This window comes from Phocoena sinus, chromosome 9 (genome assembly GCF_008692025.1).
Source record: "Phocoena sinus isolate mPhoSin1 chromosome 9, mPhoSin1.pri, whole genome shotgun sequence".
In the NCBI taxonomy this organism is placed as follows: Eukaryota; Metazoa; Chordata; class Mammalia; order Artiodactyla; family Phocoenidae; genus Phocoena; species Phocoena sinus.
The window spans coordinates 32631860-32656945 of record NC_045771.1 but is presented as its reverse complement, the minus strand read 5'-3'; the positions used below and the strand labels follow the sequence as shown (position 1 = coordinate 32656945).

General features: G+C 33.7%; 1 protein-coding gene across 2 annotated transcripts in view; it reads right to left on the bottom strand.

Annotated features, from left to right (window-relative positions):
* Positions 1 to 25086, bottom strand: part of ASZ1 (ankyrin repeat, SAM and basic leucine zipper domain containing 1) — an 80136-nt gene that overhangs the window by 1167 nt on the left and 53883 nt on the right. The window contains exons 5-12 of one of the 2 annotated variants that reach the window (XM_032643134.1): positions 17408 to 17519; positions 16730 to 16864; positions 14856 to 14974; positions 13349 to 13424; positions 12328 to 12384; positions 10078 to 10187; positions 4010 to 4115; positions 3068 to 3181 (exon numbers count right to left, since the gene is read on the bottom strand). In XM_032643134.1, coding sequence (XP_032499025.1) covers positions 3068 to 3181; positions 4010 to 4115; positions 10078 to 10187; positions 12328 to 12384; positions 13349 to 13424; positions 14856 to 14974; positions 16730 to 16864; positions 17408 to 17519 — 829 coding nt within the window. The remainder of the gene's footprint in view (positions 1 to 3067; positions 3182 to 4009; positions 4116 to 10077; positions 10188 to 12327; positions 12385 to 13348; positions 13425 to 14855; positions 14975 to 16729; positions 16865 to 17407; positions 17520 to 25086) is intronic. The other variant, XM_032643136.1, reaches the window with a different exon arrangement.

The window sequence follows — 25086 nt, the reverse complement described above, 5'->3', positions numbered from 1 at the left end:
CAACTTGTGTGTGTGTGTGTGTGTGTGTGTGTGTGTGTGTGTGTGTGAGAGAGAGAGAGAGAGAGAGAGAGAGAGAGAGAGAGAGAGAGAGAGAGGGGAGGGGGGAGGGAGAGGGAGGAGATAGTTGCTGGGGAGAGGCAGAAGAGGGAGAATGAGCAGAAACCAAAAGATCCTTGAAAGATAAAAAGAATCAGGCACATTTACAGAGTGATATTTACTAGAAACATCCTGTGCTGGAGTGGTGACATACGTTCAACATTAGCAAAAATAACTACTTCTCAAATCTACAGTGTAAATATTTAATTAAAAAAACCTGCAAAATTAATTTCAAATTTATAGTAGAAGATGGTCTTCAATGCCAATCTCATTAATACTGTATTCTTGGTCTAACTTCCAAATGGCTTCATTCAGCAACAGATTCCTTTTTGACACTGATGCTCCATTTACTGAATCCTGAGACAGTCATTCCTTTTATTAACCAATTACTTAGAATGACCCTTTCTGACAGGAGCTTGTCAGTGTGTTGGTTTGAAAGAGAATGATGTGGTGTTAGAGTCTGGCCTTGACCTCTCCCACCCTCTCTCTTTGTTACCTCCATATACTTATCTATGATAGCTCATATGTTTCTTTTAAAAAATCCCTTCTGTTATTATTGGTAAACTCTAAAATATCATAAGCTTAACAGGCATGATAGCTTACTCCCAAATCTGGAAGCCTCATAGTTCTCTAAATAAAATCTTATTTGGTGATTATTACTTGTTTAAGCCTAATCCAAAGAAAACCCAATGCACAGGCTTGCTGCAAAATTAAGACGTTCCTGCCCAAAGAACTCTATCTGCTGTTATTATGAACCAATGAATATGTTTTCAAGGCCAGTCCTTACATAGAAATGTATAGATTCAAGGTAGAAAAGACCAAAGAAAAACAACCTTCCATTTAGCTAAAGAAAGCTGAAAATTTTCTCTATAGGTATACTTTATTAAAATAAATATTATGGTACCTGATTGAATTGTTCATGTTTTCAAGTCAAAGTTACACTCCGAAAGCAGTGTTTCTTAATTTCATCCCTTTAAGAAAAATATGGGTGCTCTCTCTAATTTCATCTTAATCCTCCACCCCACCTCCCCAGATGTTTTTAGTTCATCTTGGAGAAAACAAATAATTACCAATCCTGAGACAAAGATGTCTTAGGGAATTTCTTACACTAAACATTAAAGGTTGATGCTTTGCAGGAAGTATCTTTACACAAATCCTTCCAAATTTCTCTTGCATCCCCAGGAAAAACACCATGCTAATAAGTAAAATCAATACCATTTCCCTTCAATTCTTCTAGATGACAGATACAGTGAAGATGAATGGTGCTATAATTTTCGTGTTGTCAGCAAGTTCAGAAAGTATAAAATCATATTTTTGCATGAGAAAGTTCATTTGGGGAGTGGTGTGTATTAAAGGAACACAAAGTGGAAGTAGAGAGAATAATTAGGAAACTAATGTGTAGCACAGTTGCCTGACATACAGGAGGCACTCTTAGGTTTGTTGAATGAATAAATGTCAGAGATAATACAACTTCTAAGATGCCCTTCTCTGGAAAAGAGTTATCATCTACAAAAAATGTGAAATATATTGCTCATTTGCCCTATTTTAAATGTCTTTATCCCCCTATAATTTTGTAGAATTTGCTTCACAATTTTCTGCGCATTTTTAAAAAAGACTCCTTTTGACTGAACATGTTAATAGCTAGAATGACAAATTGCCTGGAACATGTATAAAGTTTATTTTGAGGAAAATAACTTTTTTGATAAAATACTAATGAAAATATTAAATGACATGGGTTGATGCTATAAAAATTTAACGCATAATCTAATGTTCACATCAGATATTTCACAAAAACTTTATCGATATCAAATATATTTATTAGACATGGAGACTCAGAAATGAGTTCTTTAGTCAAGTGAAAGTGTTGCCCTTTATTATCTACGTTCAACAGAGTTCTCTATTTTAGCAGCTTAGGTTTTGTTATAGCCAGTTTCCTTAAAGGGGGAAAAAAGTCACCTGTCCTTAAACCAAAATACATACTTTTATATGAGTATAGGAACAAGAACCAAAAAAAGCCCATACTCTTTTAAAAAGTTAAATTATAAAAGATACCATAAAAAGTCTAGAAGGGGCTTCCCTGGTGGTGCAGTGGTTAAGAATCCACCTGCCAATGCAGGGGACACAGGTTCGAGCCCTGGTCTGGGGAAGATCCCACATGACGCAGAGCAACTAAATCCATGTGCCACAACTATTGAAGCCCACGCACCTAGAGCCCGTGCTCCGCAACAAGAGAAGCCACCACAATGAGACACCCGTGCACCAGAACGAAGAGTAGCCCCCGCTTGTCGCAACTAAAGAAAGCCCGTGTGCCCCAACGAAGACCCAATGCAGCCAAAAAAAAAAGTCTAGAAAATAGAAGGAATATTTTATCCACAACCCTACCTCATTAACAGAGCTAATAACATTTCATTTTTGGTAGTTTTTTTATATTCACATTTATATATGTAAATAAAAATTAGAAATAGAACTTCTTTAACAAGTTGATATATTCTTTTCATTATATTTTTCAACTGGCTGCATATCATTATAAGAAACGGTTATACCATAATTTATTAAATCATTCTCATATAGGACCTTTATGTACATATAATTTTGGAATCATTAAACTAGTACTATTAAAGATACAAATATTTTTATGGTCCTTGCCACATCTTGCCAAACTGTTTTTGAAAGTGGTTTAGACATCAGTCTCACATGAAAATACTATGTTTGATGAACTATAACCAGTAATGGGTAGGGTAATACATTCCCTGCTAATTTATAGGATGAAAATGATATATCACTGTTCTTTCAGTATGCATTTCATTAATGACCAACAAAGTTTGTTTCCTATGTATATTTCTTCCTTTGAAAACTGTCCTTTCTCCACCTGTCTAGTGGGAGCTTAAGTTGCTCGTCAGAACTGCTTCATTGTCTAACATATTATGCTGTAAATAATCTTCCCCATTTTTAATTTTAAATATTTAAATACCTTCTGAATTAAGTCTTTTAGTTTGCAGACCTCTTCACTCAAGTCTTCAACATTACTAACCAGTTCTTCACAAACTGAAGTAAAATTCCGGGGAGAAGCCCATTCTAGTACTATCTGTTAATATTTTCAAAAGTTACATTTTAAAGAATGGAAAGCAACTTTTCACAACTTTATATCCACAAAAAGTATACAACATTATCAAATATTAAATTAAATTACATAACTGAAAAGCATTTTTTTATTCAGGATAAATCCTGACACCAAAAGAACTCAGTATTTTTATATAAATAGTCAAATCATTTCCTGAATGCATTTATTAAATATATATATATACATCACCATGGAGACTAACATTAGTAATAAAAATATTTATGGTGAATAAAGTCATGAAGGTTTGAAGAATGACATGATTCCCATATTAGTGTTATATAAAAATCATAGGAAAACAAGTGCATTAAATATTTTTCACTATATGCAAATAGCTAAAACCAAATCACATGAAAAACTTTACAAAACAAGTTTGCTTTTACAGGTCACTTACACTTTCTCTATTTAAAATTTCCTTCATTAAAAAATCCTTATATTGAAATGGTTTTTAATAACACTCAACACACTGTTTTGTTTCAACTTTCACTTGGGTCTCCTGTCACTTTATATTTTAAACAATTAAATTCCCTTTAAGAACAAATGGTAAGTTCAATACACAGATCAGTTTAACTTTTGGTCTGACTCATTTTCCTTTTCTTGAGGGCTAGAACACAAAGTTTTTCAATTAATTAGTATAAAAAAGTAATATTAAATAAATTGACTTATTTAGATCTTAGGTGATTTTACAGAGGACACAGTTTTACCAGATCATTACAGTTTATTGAGTTATCATTAACTTATCTGGAATGTTCTCCAGCATTCATACTTTTCTTCACTGAATAACTTGTAGAATACCTTCTGAGAATTTACAGGCAACTCAGTAATAATGTTCTGTACAGCTGTTATTAAATGGCCACACTGTTTGTTTAATTTCAGAAGAAAGTTGAGGAACTCATCACCACTAAAGAGAGGAAATAAAAAGGAATCACTAATATGAACAATTTACTCCATTTTACTTGGCTAGTTATTCAATGTCTAGTCATAACATTTATTAGATTATTTAAAAAATATTTGTAGAATAGTTCCTTTGTATTAGCAACTGAAACAGACTTTGAGCATACAAAGAAAACCAAGCATCCAATCTTGAGGATCTCAAAGTTCAGGATGAGAAGCAGACATAGAATTATAACGTTGTTATTCACAGGGACATATGAAGAAGGAACATAAAAGTGCCAATATTTGAATGTCTATTATGTGAAGGCACTGCACTAGTTATTTTACATTTATTACTTTTTAAATTCTTCCCAACAACTCCTGTAAGGTAGATGTTATTAACAGTAGTTTATAGTTGAGACATCTAAAACTCAGACATAATGAATCTAGTATAATGAGAATAGGGATTTAGTTATGCTTCATAGAGTTCATACTTGAACTGAGTCTGGAGCTTAAAAATAAGTTTGTCAGGTAAGGAAGAAAAGAGATTCTGGACGGAGAGAATAGCAGGTGCGAAAGAACAGGGGTAGGAGGTCTCCAAGGTATAACTAAAGCACAATTATGGGAAAGTCGTAAGAAAAGAGGCTGTACAGGATCACTTGTTTAAGGAACTTTCGTGACATGCTAAGGAATGGAATATTATCTTTTGGATAATGTACAGTTACTAAAGAATTTTAAACAGGAAAGTAGAAAATCAGATTTTCGTATGAGAAAGTTTATTTGGGGAGTGGTGTGGATTAAAGGAAAACAAAAAGTGGAAATAGAATAATTAGGAGACTAGTTTAAGAAATGTTTAGGAGAATAAACTGAAAAAGTTGGTGATGGATTGCACGTAAAAGAAAAGGAAAGGTCTAGGGTTATTCTAAGTTCTTTGGTTGCAGTGGAAGATGGCACTACCAAGCAGGGAGGTGAATTTGGGGGCGGGTGGTGGAGAAAGCAGCGGGGTGAAGAGAAAGCAATATAGCATAATAATTAAGAACACAGTCTCTAGTGTCAGGAAGACCTGAGTTTGAATTCAGCTTCCACAGCTTTATGATCTTGGGCAAACCTAATCTTCAGCCAAATATTTCCGTATCTGTAGAACTGAGGTAAAAGGAGTGTCAGGAGGACTGAAGGAGATAACATGTGAAAAGCACCTAGCATTCTGTCTAGTATATATATAGCATTTAAACAAACTTAATAATGATGATGGTGGCAAGTAGAAATGTCAGTCTTGTAGGTACTTATACTGGGGTCCACAGCCTCATGAGGCTACACAGAATTCAGGCAGTTGATGAACTTACATGGGGAAAAATTACATGTTTATTTTCACTAACCTCTAACAGAATTTCAGTCTTTCCTGCAATTATGAATATAGGCACAAACCACAGAAGTATCAGAAATGTCTATAATTTTGGTCACCAGTAGAAATCAAAACAATGGTCACGGAGAGGACCACAAAGAAAAAAGATACATATTGTGAAGAGGGGAGAGTCGATAGGGGTAGAAGAAAAAAGCTATCAAAGGAAAAGTACCCTGAGAAAAAGAAAATCAGGAGTTAAGGTCTGTTATGAAAGGTATTGAAGGGAATAGATTCAAGATGGAGGAAAAAAGTCAAGCATGTTAAATAATTAGGATTAGGCCAATGATGCGGACAATGAAGAGATACTGATGACTAGATTAGTTTCAAAGACAGAAGCCAATTTATTGTGAAAGCTACAAAGAAACTAACACAGCCAAATAGAAAAGGGGACCAAGGATAAGAATAGGTAACTCAGAGGAAAAGAAAAAAAGAAAATTTTAAATGGATAATAAACATGGGATTAAAATAAGACGTTATATTCTAGTGGAATGACAAAAATTAGGTAGATCATTAGTATCAAGAGTTGACAAATTTGTGAGATGACCTTTCTGGAGAGTTATTTAGCAGTATCTATTATAATAAAAATTCACACAAAAACTAATACAATGGGACTAAAAGCTACTTCTGAGTCCAAATGAAATTCTTATAGGTAGAAGTTTTGACTATACACTGCACAAAGTTTCTTTCATGCTGTTTCTAGGAGGAAAGGTTATAAAAAGCAAGCAAGGACAACCTCTAATGAAACTTAATAGCAAACTTTTCTCTAAGACACGACTTTTATATAGTATTTTAATTTAAAAGAAATCTTTTTTCTTAGCTATTAGATTGAAAAATAAAGTTTATACAAAATAAAGACTTTAAACTTTACAAATATAATATATAATCAAGTCACCAACTATGAAAAGTATCTGATGACTGCTTTATAAAAGCAAATTGAAATAAAAAAATTTAGATAAGCTCTTGTTCTATCTAGCAAAAGTGGTATTTATAAAAACATTTCCAAATAAATATAATTCTTCTTTATTAATTTTCTTTCTGCTTTTTGCTCAAGAAAGAACAGAACTTGAACATATTTTTCTGTCGAAACAACAGCAGTCATTACTTGTATTAATTTTTCTGTTTCCATGTAATGTTTATATAAGGTATACTTAAAACTTATATTTTAGTGCTCTTTACTCAAATTTTATTTATTATCAATGAAAAAATAAGTACTTGAATAAGTAATTCATTAATGCCCTATATATTTTTTATGTAATGATTCTTAAGGAAATTAAGATCCATTGAGAACTGTCATTCAAAGTGATAGCAGGTATATTATTCTAGATAGTCAAAGCACACATATATATGTGGAATATAAACTTATAAGCTCTTATTCTCAAGGAAGACTAAGTTAACAACTCAGTTCGAATAAGCAAATACTATTATTAACAAAATTACATAATCTTAATGAAAGGAAAATATATACCTTTCTTGTGATGTATAATTTTCAGGGCCACTGAATATGGATAGGCAAATTATAAAAAACACAACTCAAAAATGTGCCTTTCATCATATACTGTGTGACTGGCTGCCCAGCCCCCACTCCACAGCTGTACAACCTACATACCTTTACATGGCAGCCCTGATAATTTTGTACTTATTTAAGGATTTCAAAATAAGCAGATATGGCATATGTATGGTAGACTATATTATTTGATCAAATTGTCATGTCTTTTCTACTGAGCCAAATACTACCAGGCCTCTCTCTGCCAGAGTATTACAAGAGGCTTGGCCATATGACTTGCTTTGGCAAATAAAATATGACTGGAAGTGACTATGTAACCTTTGAATAGTTCGAGGTGGAGCTATTTCTCCAGCCTGTTTTCAGAATAATAAGGAGGAGATTCACTGCAGCTGATCCATGATATAGGCGATCAAGAAATAAGCTTTGTTTCTGTAAGTTATTTAGATTTAGAAGTTATTTGTTACTGCAGCACAACAAAGTGTAAGTTGACTGAAACAACAGGCCATATTTTTAAAATGTGAAGTTAAGTATTAGGATAAAATTTATACTTTAAATAAAGGTACTCGAAATAGAAGTACTATGTGCTCACTGTAGACTATCTGGAAAAACTAGAATTACCAATACTTTTATCACCCAAAGATAATGACTGGTAATATTTTCTTACAGAATATTTTCTTATAGTACACATTTTCTTCTAGTATTTTTCATATGAATATATACAACTGGCATTATACCTCACACTCCGTTTTATATTGCCTTTTATATTATTATGAGTATTTTTCCATGACATTAAGTCTCAAAATAATTTAAACAACATAATAAAATAATTATACTGATGTAATATAATCCAACCATTCACCTGAAATATTTAGAGTTTCCAAGTTTATATTAGATGAATATTTATAATAGATGTGAACAATGTATTTTTTGTGTGAAAATTTGCATCTATACAGATTTTTTTTTGGAGGAGAAATCATTTCCTAAGTAGACATAATTTTGAGATGCTTTTGATACATTTAAGTAGGTATCAAAAAGGCTCAGAGAAAAGGTCTGGGCAGAAACTGCTGAAAATGTCAAGACATGGGTGAAACTTAATATTTGTGTTCAAAATATCTCAAAGTAGTAATGAAATGGTTATTAGTATTTTTAGATTGCATTCTCTAATTCTGAAAACATACTAAGGCCAACTGTAGAAAAAAGTAAATGTACTGTGCATGTGTGTTCCTGTAACAGACTATTTTATAAAACTGAACACATAGAAGAAAAGTATCTTAAAATAAATCAGTAGCTAAATTGTTGAAGTCACATTACCAGAAGATTATAATCAATCAGTTCAACTTTTCCTGCTGTTAGTTTTCTTATGACTTAATGACTAATTTCTTCTTTAAAGAATGACTTTGAACAAATGGGAAGTAAAACCTTTTCCATAACAGCATGTAAACAAAGTCTGTGATTTAATAACAAGGTCAAATTCCTGAAATATATGTCTGCCAGTTTTATTTTTTAAAAAATTCAGCAGTTTTAATAAGTGAACCATTCAGGATTCTGTACATTCTTTAAGTCTATTAAATCGCAACAATGAAAATTCATAGAGGCAACTCTGACATCATACAAATAAGTTATATTAAAAAATTTAATTTGCAATTCAGTCATGTAGAACTCAGAATATTCCTTCATAGAAGCAATAAATTAGAAAAGTAAAGAAAATGAACAAAGAGACTCAAAGTTTGCTGATTTAAGTCCTCACAACTGAAATCCTTTACAATATTTAAGAGATGCAATGTTATTTTGAAACAATGATGAGGCATTATTTTGAATATAGATCATCTTGTTAAAAGGAGATACAGTTAGAGAAAGGGAAATAATTTTGCAATAACATTTTTAAAGAAATCTGGATCATCTAAATTATCCCCTAGAAGACTTATCTAAATTTTAAAATGGTGTGGAAACTTATTATTCCTATGTTTAATTAATGTTTCTCATAGTTGCAATGTTAGTGTTAGGCAGGCTACACTATACTACTGCACTTGTAAGTATTATATTTTATAGACTTGGATGAACTTCAAGGAAATTGGGCTGACTGAAAAAAGCCAATCAAAAATGGATACGTACTGTATGATTGCATTTATGTAACATTCATGAAATAACATCATTTTAAAGACGGATAACAAATTATCAATTGCTAGTTTTAGGGATGGGGAGGGGTGGTGGGAGCTATGAAGGGGTAGTATGTGGTAGCATTGTGGTGATGGTATGTTAAGTATATTGATTGTGGCAGTGGTTATGAGAAGCTACACACATGACAAAATTGCATAGAGCTATACACACACGCACAAATGAGCATGTGTATAACTGATGAAATACAAACCAGAAAAATGTCAGTTTCTGGTTTTGATATTGTACTATAGTTATGCAAGATAACTGGGTACGCTGGGTGACACTGGGTGAAGGGTACATAGAACCTTTCTGTACATCTCTGCAATTTCTTGTGAATCTAAAATTATTTCAAATAAAAAGTTAAAAAAATCATTTACTGTTCCACAATATGTTTAAAAAATCAAATACCATTATTTTCAAAATAAATTTTAGATTACTAATATTGCTACTAATCAGTGTTTGACAAGTTTATAATATTGAAATGAACTTTATATATTGATAACATAATTTCATAAAGAATAAGGCTGAAAATAGAGCTGAGTACATGAGAAATGCTTTCTTATTGCCCTAAGCAAAAATATTACCCTCTGAATCTTCAATCTGACATTTATATGATTTAAAGAGAGTAAGAGCTACACTATGAAAAGCATGGGATCTTTTAATTAACTCATTTAACAAAATGCAATGGAAAAATACAACAAAAATATTTCTATGTGAGTTAAGAAGATGCATTAGTTTTGCTTCTTTGTAAAAACTGACTTTATAAAGTAATTTCTACTTCAGAACACACTATATCGCAAAATTAACTATCCATATCCCTGCCAAAATGATGGTATTAAGTAAAATAACTTGGACATTATCAAAATTCAATTAAAAAAGAAAGTTGGTTCTAAACAGTATTAATGTAAACCAGTAGGTTAATTTTACCTGATTTCCAACTTTGCCACTTCAGGTAATTCTCCAAATTTTATCTCTTCTACCTCTAGTTCTTTAAGAGCAGCCATAATTTTCTGCTGATCTCTACTGGTAATTCCATTCTAAGTAGAAATGATTTTAAAGTACAATAAGGTAGTCATACTTGAACAATATACAAAATTACTGAAGAAGTTTTCTACTTGATTAATTAACATCTTGAAAAAAATAGATACATACTGGAAAAAAACCATACTGAAAAATATACAAGTTTGCTTGTAACTGGACTGACTAGGTTACATCACTAAAATATTTAGATATATAGTGACTATAGTCAATTTTTTGCATTATATAACAATTGTGATGGATTCTAAAAACAAATTACTAGATTTTAATATATAATGTTTCCAGAAAACCAGAGTAAAACAATTTGTCCTTCAAAATATTATTTAAAATGTTATCACTGATTAAGTGAGAATTAAGTCTTCTTTTTTTCTATGTTCTACCTTTAGAATTAACTAAATCTTCTATCCTGGATTTAGCTAAGTAGTAGTATGGTTTGATTTTCAGTAATGGTAAAGATTTCAAGTTTCCAATGTGCTCATGCAGGAAGATCATTCCTTTTTGTGTATCCTACTTATTAAAGTATCTCTGATATTTCCCACAGCTATTTTCAAATTGTTACTTAATACTACTCATTAGCAAAATAATAAGTCTTGGTCATTTTGAGAACCTAGCAAAAGGCAGTATTTGAAGAACACGTTTATACCCACATGTACAAAAAACCACCTCTTATTTCTAAGTAACCTGTTTTATACTGTTTTACAGATCTATTTCATGTTTAGAAATAAACCATCAGTTTTAGTTGAGATGTCATAACTAATCTGAATGAAAAAAAACAACTCTAAGTCTTTATTTTTTTTTTTAACATCTTTATTGGAGTATAATTGCTTTACAATGGTGTGTTAGTTTCTGCTTTATAACAAAGTGAATCAGTTGTACATATACATATGTCCCCATATCTCTTCCCTCTTGGGTCTCCCTCCCTCCCACCCTCCCTATCCCAACCCTCTAGGTGGTCACAAAGCAATGAGCTGATCTCCTTGTGCTATGTGGCTGCTTCCCACTAGCTATCTATTTTACATCTGGTAGTGTATGTATGTCCATGCCACTCTCTCACTTTGTCCCAGCTTACCCTTCCCCCTCCCCATGTCCTCAAGTCCATTCTCTAGTAGGTCTGTGTCTTTATTCCCATCCTGCCCCTATGTTCTTCATAACCATTTTTTTTTTAGATTCCATATATATGTGTTAGCATATGGTATTTGTTTTTCTCTTTCTGACTTACTTCACTCTGTATGACAGACTCTAAGTCCATCCACCTCACCACAAATAACTCAATTTCATTTCTTTTTATGGCTGAGTAATATTCCATTGTACATATGTGCCACATCTTCTTTATCCATTCATCTGTTGATGGACACTTAGGTTGCTTCCATCTCCTGGCTATTGTAGATAGAGCTGCAATGAACATTTTGGTACATGACTTTTTTTGAATTATGGTTTTCTCAGGGTATATGCCCAGTAGTGGGATTGTTGGGTCGTATGGTAGTTCTACTTGTTTTTTAAGGAACCTCCATACTGTTCTCCATAGTGGCTGTATCAATTTACATTCCCACCAACAGTGCAAGAGGGTTCCCTTTTCTCCACACCCTCTCCAGCATTTATTGTTTATAGATTTTTTGATGATGGCCACTCTGACTGGTGTGAGCTGATATCTCATTGTAGTTTTGATTTGCATTTCTCTAATGATTAGTGATGCTGAGCATTCTGTCATGTGTTTGTTGGCACTCTGTATATCTTCTTTGGAGAAATGTCTATTTAGGTCTTCTGCCCATTTTTGGATTGGCTGGTTTGTTTTTTTCATATTGAGCTGCATGAGCTGCTTGTAAATTTTGGAGATTAATCCTTGGTCAGCAGCTTCATTTGCAAATATTTTCTCCCATTTTGAGGGTTGTCTTTTCATCTTGTTTATGGTCTCCTTTGCTGTGCAAAAGCTTTTAAGTAAGTCTTTAAATATTCCTAAGGCAACTTAATATTGGAATGGAAGATTTTAGATATGGTTATCCATAATCATATCTAATGAGGAACCTAGCAAAAGATCATTCACAGTCTATAGCTGTAGGATTTTTTAAATAGAAAATAAAAGGATTCAAACTATTAAAAATATGAAAGATAATGTCTGGAGTTTTTGAAATTGATACTAACCTTTGTAAACTCATCTTTCGTCATGGTCAAAAGATGTCTTAAAGTTATATCCCTTTCCTGTAGAAAAGAAAAAAATGCCACCTTTCTATATAAATGAAATAGTAGAAGGGGAAGTAGGCAACTGTACATATAAGTTAGTCAGTTATATGCTACCTGCCTAAAAACTTTCAACTACTGGGTAGATAGTAATGAGTATAATAATATGTATAATTACTAAAAAAAATATAAACATAACTAGTTTCCCAGATTCAGAAAAAAGTATTACAACTTATATTTGCTTACATAAAAAGAAAACAGCTCTATAAAGTTTGACAGAAATTGTTTTATGAATTTTTAAAATTTATAATTGTATAATATTAATAAAATTTGGTTTTACTGAATATTTCTCAAATAGGAAGTTTCACGATTGTACAATGAAACCCAATTCTAAACTGCCTAAATGAATGTGCATATTCTTAAGGAGAGCCTGTCTTAAATAGTGCTTTACTGCTGCAGTATCAGCTAAATGGCTGATAACTGTCATCTGCTCAAATCCCATAATGCATGCCTAAAATACCTACAACAGAGCTTCACATATGATCTAATTTAATATTTATGACAATCCTACACTAGGTATTACCATCCTTATGAAAAAAAAGGAGATTTAAGTAACATATTTCAGTTAATAATCATTAGAGCAAGAATCTGATACCTGGTTTGTTTGGTTTAAAATCATGCTTCTAATATTCTATACACAAAGATCAGCAACTGCAAAAACAGACTAAGGGCTTAGATGTACAAGGAGTTCTGTGATGCTTTGGGCAGTGGGTAAAAGCCAGATTCTAATTTATGTAAATTTCTATAATAATAAATTTTCACAATGCTTGTAATTTTAAAATGGGATGTATCAATACTACAAATTATGGAGAAAAGTACCTCTGTCACCCCTTCATAAGCATGCTTATGAATTAATATTTAATGTTATGTTAACCAACAAATAAACATGCATACATAACTCACCATAGCTTAAACAAAATCTTACCTTCAGTAAATCTGTCATATGTTCAAGTCCAAGACCATGTAAAAATATTTCCAGATCTCCAAATGCTGTATATGAACTATACATATTTATAGCAATGTCAATTTCAGAACAGACTATCAGTGCACAAATAATAAATATATATTTATGATGCAGAAAGAGAATGAGAATAAGAATGAGTAAGAATGAGTCTATGTAGAATATACAGGCATATGTCGTTTTACTGTGCTTTGCTTTATTGCTTTATCTGCAGACATTGTTTTTTACAAATTGAAGGTTTGTGACAACCCTATGTCAACTAAGTCTATTGGTGTCATTTCTCCAACAGTATCTGCTCACTTTGTGTGTCTGTGTCACACTTCGGTAATTCTTGAAATATTTCAAACTTTTTCCATTATTATATTTGTTATGGTGATTCTTGATGTTGCTATTACAACTTGCTGAAGGCTCAGATGATGGTTACCATTTTTTAGCAATAAAGTAATTTTTAATTAATATATGTACATTGTTTTTGTAGACAGAATGCTATCGCACACTTAATAGACTACAGTATGGTGTAAACATAACTTTTAAATTTGCGTAACTCACTTTATTGTGATATTTGCTTTATTGTGGTGGTCTGGAACTGAACCCCAATATCTCTGAGGTATGCCTATATTTGCAAATTTACCCACTAGACCTATGTTATACAAAGGAATAAGAAAGGTTTCCTGAGTGAAGATTTAAGTAAACAGAGAAAATGGTGATAGTAAAATGAAGCTCATTTTTCCTAAGAAGGAAAATATTTGCCAATATTTATACAATTGACCCCTGAACAACACAGTTTGAACTGTGCAGATCCACTTACACATGGAGTTTTTTCAACAGTAAATACTATAGTACTACACAGTCGTGGTTAGTTGAATCCATAGATGTGGAACTGCAGAGATGGAGGAACCTTGGATACAGATTTTCCAAGGGCAGGGTCAGCGCCCCTAACCCCCGGAATTGTTCAAGGGTCAGCTGTATTCCTTGTGAGCGGTCTGTACGTGAAAATCTCTTTAATTGTAGGAAGTAAAAATTTACTAACTATTTTAAATGTAGGTAAGTAGAGGATAATGCTGTGGCCATGTACTGAACAACTGTGTTCAGGGGAAAAAACGTATTTTTATTTTTAGCTTATAAAATCAGAAATCTGCTATAAAGAATTAGAGAGCAAGATGCAATCTAGTTTGAACACTAAAAAAAATATAATCTTAGAACCTTTTAGAAAAAAACTGTATTGTTGATATTTTATTTAAAGTAAAACATTATTCTCATTACTGTTAGTACATGTATATCAAATTTTTCTAAAATTCTGGAGAACAAAGCACTTAAAATTCAGACACTTCTAAGTAATATTTTTAAATGCTTGTAAAAGTTTAAAATATATATTTTAAATAAGTCATCACATTTACTATAAGTAATAAAAAACATGCACAATTTTTACTTATTTATAGGTATTGTGTTGAACAGAAACATGCTATGTTACCTAAATATGTGATCTTTATCAGAATCTGTTCTCAATAGTTTACAAATAGTCTCTTCTTTAGTTAGCTGTTGAAGCTTTCCTCCCCAAGGATTTAAAGTCAAGGAAAGAAAGTTGAAGATCTGAAAAAAGTTACAGTAAAAATTAAAGCAAGATAGTAATTAATATAATATTTTCAACAAGATATAAAACAAAACTAAAAATTCCATTTTGGTAAGTGAATCAGAAAGACTAAGTATTTTAAATACATTTTTTTTTCTTTTGCGGTACGCAGGCCTCTCACTGTTGTGGCCTCTCCTGTTGCGGAGCACAGGCTCCGGACGCGCAGGCTCAGCGGCCATGGCTCACGGGCCCAGCCGCTCTGCGGTATTTGGGATCTTCCCAGACCGGGGCACGAACCCGTGTCCCCTGCATCGGCAGGCGGACTCTCAACCACTGTGGCACCAGGGAAGCCCTAAATACATTTTTCAATTGAGAGAGAGTAAGAAGCACGACTAAGGTACACAAATCTCAACTGTACAACTTAAAGAGATGTGAAATTTCTTAGTTTTCAAACTTCTTAGTTCTAACTTTTTAGCAAGCCAAGTTTAAGTCATATAATCAGCCAAGATACAAAATCAAATCTCACTTCAAGAAACACTTTATGACTCAAAATAATCTTTGATGTTCATAAATTTCTTAGTATGTCAAATTCACTGTCATCTACCCTAAATTTAATGATGCAGTATATTAATTAAAAGTTTTCAAATTTCCAAAGCTTAGTAGAAAAACTTAATTTTTTTTTAAAGTTTCACAGGGCTTCAGTGATTAGCATTTACACTAGAATAATTTTGGAAATGTAGATCTGAGTTATAAAATGATAGGCATGTTTATAGGCTGCTTAAAAATAGAGGAAGTGGGGCTTCCCTGGTGGCACAGTGGTTGAGAGTCCACCTGCCGATGCAGGGGACACGGGTTCGTGCCCCGGTCTGGGAGGATCCCACATGCCGCGGAGTGGCTGGGCCCGTGAGCCATAGCCACTGAGCCTGCGCGTCCAGAGCCTGTGCTCCACAACGGGAGAGGCCACAACAGTGAGAGGCCCGCGTACCGCCAAAAAAAAAAATAATAAAAAAATAGAGGAAGTTATTTTACATGCAACAAAACTGGCATGGTCTGAGTATTATATGATGGAACCTTTGGAATGTTACAAGTTTTCAAATTCAGAAACTCAGTTTTAGAAGATCTTGAACTATATAACAGATTTACAGTTGTACTGTATTTGATCCTTGCTTAGAAATTACACACCTTTGGCTGATGGCTTTAGTATTCAGACCAAAAGTTTATATCAATAATTTAATGTATGGCAAATATTTATTACTGACTTTAAGATCTGATGATTGTAAATCATATACCCAAGCATGTTATCAATTTATTACATACCTTGTCAAATGTACAGAGGTAAATGTAGCTTAAAGGATTTAATTTTTAAATTGTTTAATATGTATTAATTAAAATTTTAAAACAATAGTTTAATTACATGTGCAAATTTTGAAATTTTACTAACTGTCAATACACTAATTAATTTTTGAAAATCTGAACCAGTTGGAAATGTTTAAATAAACATTTAAAGTCTATTACAATTTTATTTCTAGGGCTAGATAAGACTTTATTATCCCTTTATATAGTTTTTAAATTACCACATTATAAATTCCTCTTATTTAGTGAAAGATAAATACTCTAGTAATATAAAGTTTTCATTACCTGGCTGGAAGAAAATTACACATTGAAACATTTAATAATAGCCAGATATACTATTATTTTAGTAGTGAGTTCTAACAAAACAAAAGTTTTACAAACAATAATATAGGCTAAGAAAAATTAGTTTAATAACAGGATACCTCTAGATGTTTATTTCTTTTTGCAATCTCACTTGGTGTCTTTCCATCTTTGGTTTGTATCATTTTATTAGCTCCAAGTTCAAGCAACTTCAAAACTACATTTTTATGACCCTGATGTGCTGCCCATGTTAAAGCCTGTAAGTAGGGGGAAAAAAAGACTGTTTAAAGAGAGGGAGTGTATATGACACAGAGGGGAAAACTTTTCAACAGTATTTATGGCACAATAAAAAAGTGAACATGGTTAATTAATGGAATGATGCAATCTCATCATTTCACAATAAAATGTAAACCTATTTCCAAAGTTGTAATTGCAAAGCAGACTGCCAGTGTTCACTGATTTTGTAAGACCAAATAATGTTTTACACAGACAAGTGATGTTATAGAATAAAACGATTTATCTGCCAATCACAGAACTGTTTTCTATAAAAAAGAATTCCATTTGTATTCCAGAATCCAGGCTTTGTTGTGTGTTACAATTTCTTGTGTCAAGGGTGAGGACCAAGAGAAGCAGATAATTTCTTTTTTCCCATTTAAGCTGTTGCTTTTCTTCACTGAACAGCAATTACATCCCAGCCCTTCTATAATTTTTACTTCTTAAAAAACCTCCCTTGTGGACTACTGATAATAAGATATTAACGCCCTAGAGATAAAAAGGAACACTGTACAATCGGTTCTCACAGTATAGCCATTCTCATCCCGGGTATTAACTTCTGCTCCATGAGCAACAAGGAGAGCAACAACCTGAGGGTGACCATTCCGTGCAGCATACATGATGGGAGTCATACGTCTCCTACAGAGGAGGAAAAAAAGAAACTGTGTCAATGCTGCCCTTAACAGTTCTTCAAAGCCATGAAATTTACCATACACAATACCATCAGTGTTGTTTTGAAAGTAAAGAAACATGAAAGCTTTTCAGAAATCAGAGGATCTGAAAACCCAATTTTCCAGCAAATAAATAAATATAAGGGAGATTACACTCTTAAAAGTATTGAATGCTTACACAGCACCCTCTAGTGAAGAAATGTGGGTTTTTAAAAAATTCTTGAATTTTATTTTATTTTTTTATACAGCAGATTCTTATTAGTCATCTATTTTATACACATCAGTGTATACATGTCAATCCCAATCGCCCAATTCATTACACCACCACCACCAACCACCCCCCACCCCGCCGCTTTCCCCCCTTAGTGTCCATACGTTTGTTCTCTACATCTGTGTCTCAATTTCTGCTCTGCAAACTGGTTCATCTGTACCATTTTTCTAGGTTCTACATATATGCGTTAATATATGATATTTGTTTTTCTCTTTCTGACTTACTTCACTCTGTATGACAGTCTCTAGATCCATCCGCGTCTCAACAAATGACCCAATTTCATTCCTTTTTATGGATCAGTAATATTCCATTGTATATATGTACCACTTCTTCTTTATCCATTCGTCTGTTGATGGGCATTTAGGCTGCTTCCATGACCTGGCTATTGTAAACAGTGCTGCAATGAACATTGGGGTGCATGTGTCTCTTGGAATTATGGTTTTTTCTCTGGGTATATGCCCAGTAGTGGGATTGCTGGATCATATGGTAGTTCAATTTTTAGTTTTTTAAGGAACTTCCATACTGTTCTCCATAGTGGCTGAATCAATTTACATTCCCACCAACAGTGCAAGAGGGTTCCCTTTTCTCTACACCCTCTCCAGCGTTTGCTGTTTGTAGATTTTCTGATGATGCCCATTCTTACTGGTGTGAGGTGATACCTCATTGTAGTTTTCATTTGCATTTCTCTAATAATTAGTGATGTTGAGCATCTTTTCATGTGCTTCTTGGCCATCTGTATGTCTTCTTTGGAGAAATGTCTATTTAGGTCTTCTGCCCATTTTTGGATTGGGTTGTTTGTTTTTTTAATATTGAGCTGCATGAGCTGTTTATATATTTTGGAGCTTAATCCTTTGTCCGTTGATACGTTTGCAAATATTTTCTCCCATTCTGAGGGTTGTCTTTTCGTCTTGTTTATGGTTTCCTTTGCTGTGAAAAAGCTTTGAAGTTTCATTAGATCCCATTTGTTTATTTTTGTTTTTATTTCCATGACTCTAGGAGGTGGATCCAAAAAGATCTTGCTGTGATTTATGTCAAGGAGCGTTGTTCCTATGTTTTCCTCTAAGAGTTTAATAGTGTCCGGTCTTACATTTAGGTCTCTAATCCATTTTGAGTTTATTTTTGTGTATGGTGTTAGGGAATTGTTCTAATTTCATTCTTTTACATGTAGCTGTCCAGTTTTCCCAGCACCATTTACTGAAGAGCTGTCTTTTCTCCATTGTATATCCTTGCCTCCTTTGTCATTAATTAGTTGACCATAGGTGCATGGGTTTATCTCTGGGCTTTCTATCTTGTTCCATTGATCTATGTTTTGGTTTCGTGCCAGTACCATACTGTCTTGATTACTGTAGCTTTGTAGTATATTCTGAGGTTAGGGAGTCTGATTCCTCCAGCTCCGTTCTTTGCCCTCAAGACTGCTTTGGCTATTTGGGGTCTTTTGTGTCTCCATAAAAATTTTAAGATTTTTTGTTCTAGTTCCGTAAAAAATGCCACTGGTAATTTGATAGGGATTGCATTGAATCTGTAGATTGCTTTGGGTAGTATAGTCATTTTCACAATATTGGTTCTTCCAATCCAAGAACATGGTATATCTCTCCATCTGTTGGTATCATCTTTAATTTATTTCATCAGTGTCTTATAGTTTCCTGCATACAGGTCTTTTATCTCCCTAGATAGGTTTATTCCTAGGTATTTTATTCTTTTTGTTGCAATGGTAGATGGGAGTGTTTCCTTAATTTCTCTTTCAGGTTTTTCATCATTAGTGTATAGGAATGAAAGAGACTTCTGTGCATTAATTTTGTATCCTGCAACTTTACCAAATGCATTCTTTAGCTCTAGTAGTTTTCTGGTGGCATCTTTAGGATTCTCTAATGTATAGTATCATGTTATCTGCAAACAATGACAGTTTTACTTCTTCTTTTCCAATGTGGATTCCTTTTATTTCTTTCTCTTCTCTGACTGCCATGGCTAGGACTTCCTAAACTATGTTGAATAATAGTGTTGAGAGTGGCCATCCTTGTCTCGTTCCTGATTTTAGAGGAAATGCTTTCAGTTATTCACCATTGAGAATGATGTTTGCTGTGGGTTTGTCATATATGGCCTTTATTATGTTGAGGTAGGTTCCCTCTGTGCCCACTTTCTAGAGAGTTTTTATCATAAATGGGTGTTGAATTTTGTCAGAAGCTTTTTCTGCATCTATTGAGATGATCACATAGTTTTTATTCTTCAGTTTGTTAACATGGTGTTTCACATTGATTGGTTTGCTATACTGAAGAATCCTTGCATCCCTGTGATAAATCCCACTTGATCATGGTGTATGATCCTTTTGATGTGTTGTTGGATTCTGTTTGCTAGTATTTTGTTGAGGATTTTTGTCTATATTCATCAGTGATATTGGTCTGTAATTTCCTTTTTTTGTAGTATCTTTGTCTGGTTTTGGTATCAGGGTGATGGTGGCCTCATAGAATGAGTTTGGGAGTGTTCCTCCCTCTGCTATATTTTGGAAGAGTTTGAGAAGGATGGGTGTTAGCTCTTCTCTAAAGGTCTGGTAGAATTCACCTGTGAAGCCATCTGGTCCTGGACTTTTGTTTGTTGGAAGATTTTTAATCACAGTTTTAATTTCATTACTTGTGATTGGTCTGTTCATATTTTCTATTTCTTCCTGGTTCAGTCTTGGAAGGCTAAAAACCTTTCTAAGAATTTGTCCATTTCTTCCAGGTTGTCCATTTTATTGGCATAGAGTTGCTTGTAGTAGTCTCTTAGGATGCTTTGTATTTCTGCAGTGTCTGTTGTAACTTCTCCTTTTTCATTTCTAATTTTATTGATTTGAGTCCTCTCCCTCTTTTTCTTGATGATTCTGGCTAATGGTTTATCAATTTTGTTTATCTTCTCAAAGAACCAGCTTTTAGTTTTACTGATCTTTGCTATTGTTTTCTTTGTTTCTATTTCATTTATTTCTGCTCTGATTTTTATGATTTCATTCCTTCTGCTAATCTTGGGTTTTGTTTGTTCTTTCTCTAGTTCCTTTAGGTGTAAGGTTAGATTTTTTATTTGAGATTTTTCTTGTTTCTTGAGGTAGGCTTGTATAGTTATAAACTTCCCTCTTAGAACTGCTTTTGCTGCATCCCGTAGGTTTTGGATCATCGTGTTTTCATTGTCATTTGTCTCTACGTATTTTTTGATTTCCTCAGTGATTTCTTGGTTATTTAGTAATGTACTGTTTAGCCTCCATCTGTTTTTGTGTTTTACGTTTTTTTCCCTGTAATTCATTTCTAATCTCATAGCGTTGTGGTCGGAAAAGATGCTTGATACGATTTCAATTTTCTTAAATTTACTGAGGATTGATTTGTGACCCAAGATGTTATCTATCCTGGAGAATGTTCCATGTGCACTTGAGAAGAAAGTGTAATCTGCTGTTTTTGGATGGAATGTCCTATAAATATCAATTACATCTATCTGGTCTATTGTGTCATTTAAAGCTTCTGTTTCCTTATTTATTTTCATTTTGGATGATCTGTCCATTGGTCTAAATAAGGGGTTAAAGTGCCCCAGTATTACTGTGTTACTGTTGATTTCCTCTGTTATTACTGTTACTGTGTTACTGTTGATTTCCTCCTTTATAGCTGTTATCAGTTGCCTTATGTGTTGAAGTGCTCCTGTGTTGGGTTCATATATATTTATAATTATTATATCTTCTTCTTGGATTGATCCCTTGATCATTATGTAGTGTCCTTCCTTGTATCTTGTAACATTCTTTATTTTAAAGTCTATTTTATCTGATATGAGTATTTCTACTCCATCTTTCTTTTGATTCCATTTGCATGGAATATCTTTTTCCATCCCCTCACTTTCAGTCTGTATGTGTCCCTAGGTCTGAAGTGGGTCTCTTGTAGACAGCATATATATGGGTCTTGTTTTTGTATCCATTCAGCCAGCCTGTGTCTTTCAGTTGGAGCATTAATCCATTCACTTTTAAGGTAATTATCGATATGTATGTTCCTATGACCATTTTCTTAATTGTTTTGGGTTTGTTTTTGTAGATCCTTTTCTTCTCTTGTGTTTCCCACTTAGAGAAGTTCCTTTAGCATTTCTTGTAGAGCTGGTTTGGTGGTGCTGAATTCTCTTAGCTTTTGCTTGTCTGTAAAGCTTTTGGTTTCTCCATCGAATCTGAATGAGATCCTTGCTGGGTAGAGTAATCTTGGTTGTAGGTTCTTCCCTTTCATCACTTTAAGTATATCATGCCTCTCCCTTCTAGCTTGTAGAGTTTCTGCTGAGAAATCAGCTGTTAACCTTATGGGAGTTCCCTTCTATGTTATTGGTCATTTTTCCCTTGATGCTTTCAATATTTTTGTCTTTAATTTTTGCCAGTTTGATTACTATGTGTCTCATGTGTTCCTCCTTGGGTTTATCCTGTATGGGACTCTGCATTTCCTGGACTTGGGTGGCTATTTCCTTTCCCATGTTAGGGAAGTTTTCGACTATAATCTCTTCAAATATTTTCTCTGGTCCCTTCTCTCTCTGTTCTTCTTCTGGGACCCCTATAATGCGAATGTTGTTGTGTTTAATGTTGTCCCAGAGGTCTCTTAGGATGTCTTCATTTCTTTTCATTCTTTTTTCTTTATTCTGTTCCGCAGCAGTGAATTCCACCATTCTGTCTTCCAGGTCACTTATCCGTTCTTCTGCCTCAGTTATTCTGCTATTGATTCCTTCTAGTGTAGTTTTCATTTCAGTTATTTTATTGTTCATCTCTGTTTGTTTGTTCTTTAATTCTTCTAGGTGTTTGTTAAACATTTCTTGCATCTTCTCCATCTTTGCCTCCATTCTTTATCCGAGGTCCTGGATCATCTTCACTATCATTATTCTGAATTCTTTTTCTGGAAGGTTGCCTATCTCCACTTCATTTGTTTTTTTTCCTGGGGTTTTATCTTGTTCCTTCATCTGGTACACAGCCCTCTGCCTTTTCATCTTGTATATCTTTCTGTTCCACAGACTGCAGGACTGTAGTTCTTCTTGCTTCTGCTGTCTGCCCTCTGTTGGATGAGGCTATCTAAGAGGCTTGTGCAAGTTTTCTGATGGGAGGGACTGGTGGTGTGTATAGTGGACTGTATAAATGTGTTTTTAAAAAATCACGAAAGAAGTTATGCTTTCTAATGTGAGGTTTCATTAATTTACCTATCTACATAGAAAAATATCAGAGTACCTAACTGTGCTTGTGCTGGAAAAATAGTGATGAATGACACAAACAAGCCCCCTATTCTCTCAAAATTGCTCATACTAAATAATTGTTACATTTTTTAAGTTTACCGTTTATTTAGTAAAAATATAAGTTTAAAACTCTTATTTCTTAATGTGTTCTACTATGATTCTACTTTAGGACTGAAAGAATTTTACCCTGACTTGGAGGCTTACTTTAATCAAGAAAGACATCCAGTCCAATAGTTTAGCCAGAGACTATGTTCTGGGAGACCACAGTAGTTTCCTCTAGTGTATCATTTCCCAAAATTAGAGATTCAACCCCTCTACTCCTAGAGGTCAGCTTCTGGACCTAATTACAAAGGACACCAGAAAGATTCTATTAGTTCCACTTGGGCTGAACTTAGTATCATGGTCTGTTTTAAAGGAGATCTGGGATTCTGGGCTCAATCTTCCTGAGTCACCTCAAATATCTGATTTATATACAAAGACCTTTGCAAAATAACAACAAATTAAATAATTTCAGAATTCTGTTTTGACCTCATTAAGGTAGCTTGTCTTGGCTACTCACATTACATACACAACACAGAAACAGAATACTTTTCTGTAAGGTTTGTTAACATGAGGTATATCATCTGGTCACTTCACACCAATGTCTTTAGCACAAAAAGCTTTACACATTTATCTGTTCCTTCTATTTCAATCTTTCATTAGAAATTACAATTTCAATCTTTTATTAGAATTTCAATCTTTTATTAGAAATTATATGCTAAGGTAGTTGTCAAGCACTGCCTCTTCTACCTTGAATACCTCCTACACAGTTGCTTCATTAGACAATCTTTATGAAGTGAAGAGTGAAGTTCTGGATAGCTTAAGAAAATAGGGAAAATACATACAATAGGACAAAGCTGTCTGAGTCAACTGATCATGCAAATTCTTCCCTAAGTCTAAATCAGACGTCTTGATGCTTCTCCTCCACCCCACCTCCCCCACAACAGCTCAAATCTGCTCCTTCCAAGCTTCCCTATTTCAAAAAGCTTCCATTAACCAAATAACTCAGGCCTAAGACTAAGCACCATTCATGACTTTTCTCCACCTCTCCATATAGAAGTCATCAGAAGGCCCTATTGGCTCTATTTTCATCATATTTAAAAAAAAATTTTTTTTTTGATCTGGACCATTTTTAAAGTCTTTACTGAATTTTTTATAATATTGCTCCTGTTTCATGCCTTGGATTTTTGGCCACAAGGCATGTGGGATCCTAGCTCCCTGACCAGGGATCGAACCCACACCCCCTGCATTGGAAGGTGAGGTCCCAACTGCTGGACCTCCAGGGAAGTCCCTCATATTTTGAATCTAACCACTTCTCACAACCTTGTTAGCCACTGTAAGCAGTTCAAACCACCATTATATTTCTCTGATTTATAGTTTTGTAACAGCCTCATAACTGCTCTCCATGCTTCTACTCTGGCCACTTACAGTTTATTCTTTTTGGAAATGCCAAGTTCTTCCCCTTGCCGAGATTGTGCAAGTGCTATTCCCTTCACCTTTCCCTAGACCTTCATATTGTGCACTCCTTCATCTTAATCAGAAAAGGTAACATGAAAGTGTGAGTGTCCCATTTGCTGGAAACTTATTACTGAAAATCATAAGTGAAATTTCCTGAATATGTACTGAACTCTGTTCTGAAATTGTACTGAAAACTGAGGTTCTTCTAAGTATCAATTTCTCTTAGAATCTCAGAAACCAGCAGGCATATAATTTTCAGACTGTAAATTCACATGGACATAAAATGGCTTCTTAGAGATGCTTATTTCATCCTAGATAATAAAACTACTAGACTAGTATAGTTTGCTGACTAAGAAGCTTCAGATCACTACTGGAAAATGTGTTATAAAAAACACTGCATTGGTTTCTAACTTCTAAGAAAAGTTGAATTTACTGAATGCAACAGCAAACTCCTATAGAAGTGTCTAGATTACCTAGACGGTGTATTACTCAGCTTCTTATAAACTCATAAGGCAACTGCTAACAGCTACAAAAGAGGAAATCAACAGTAACACAATAATACTGG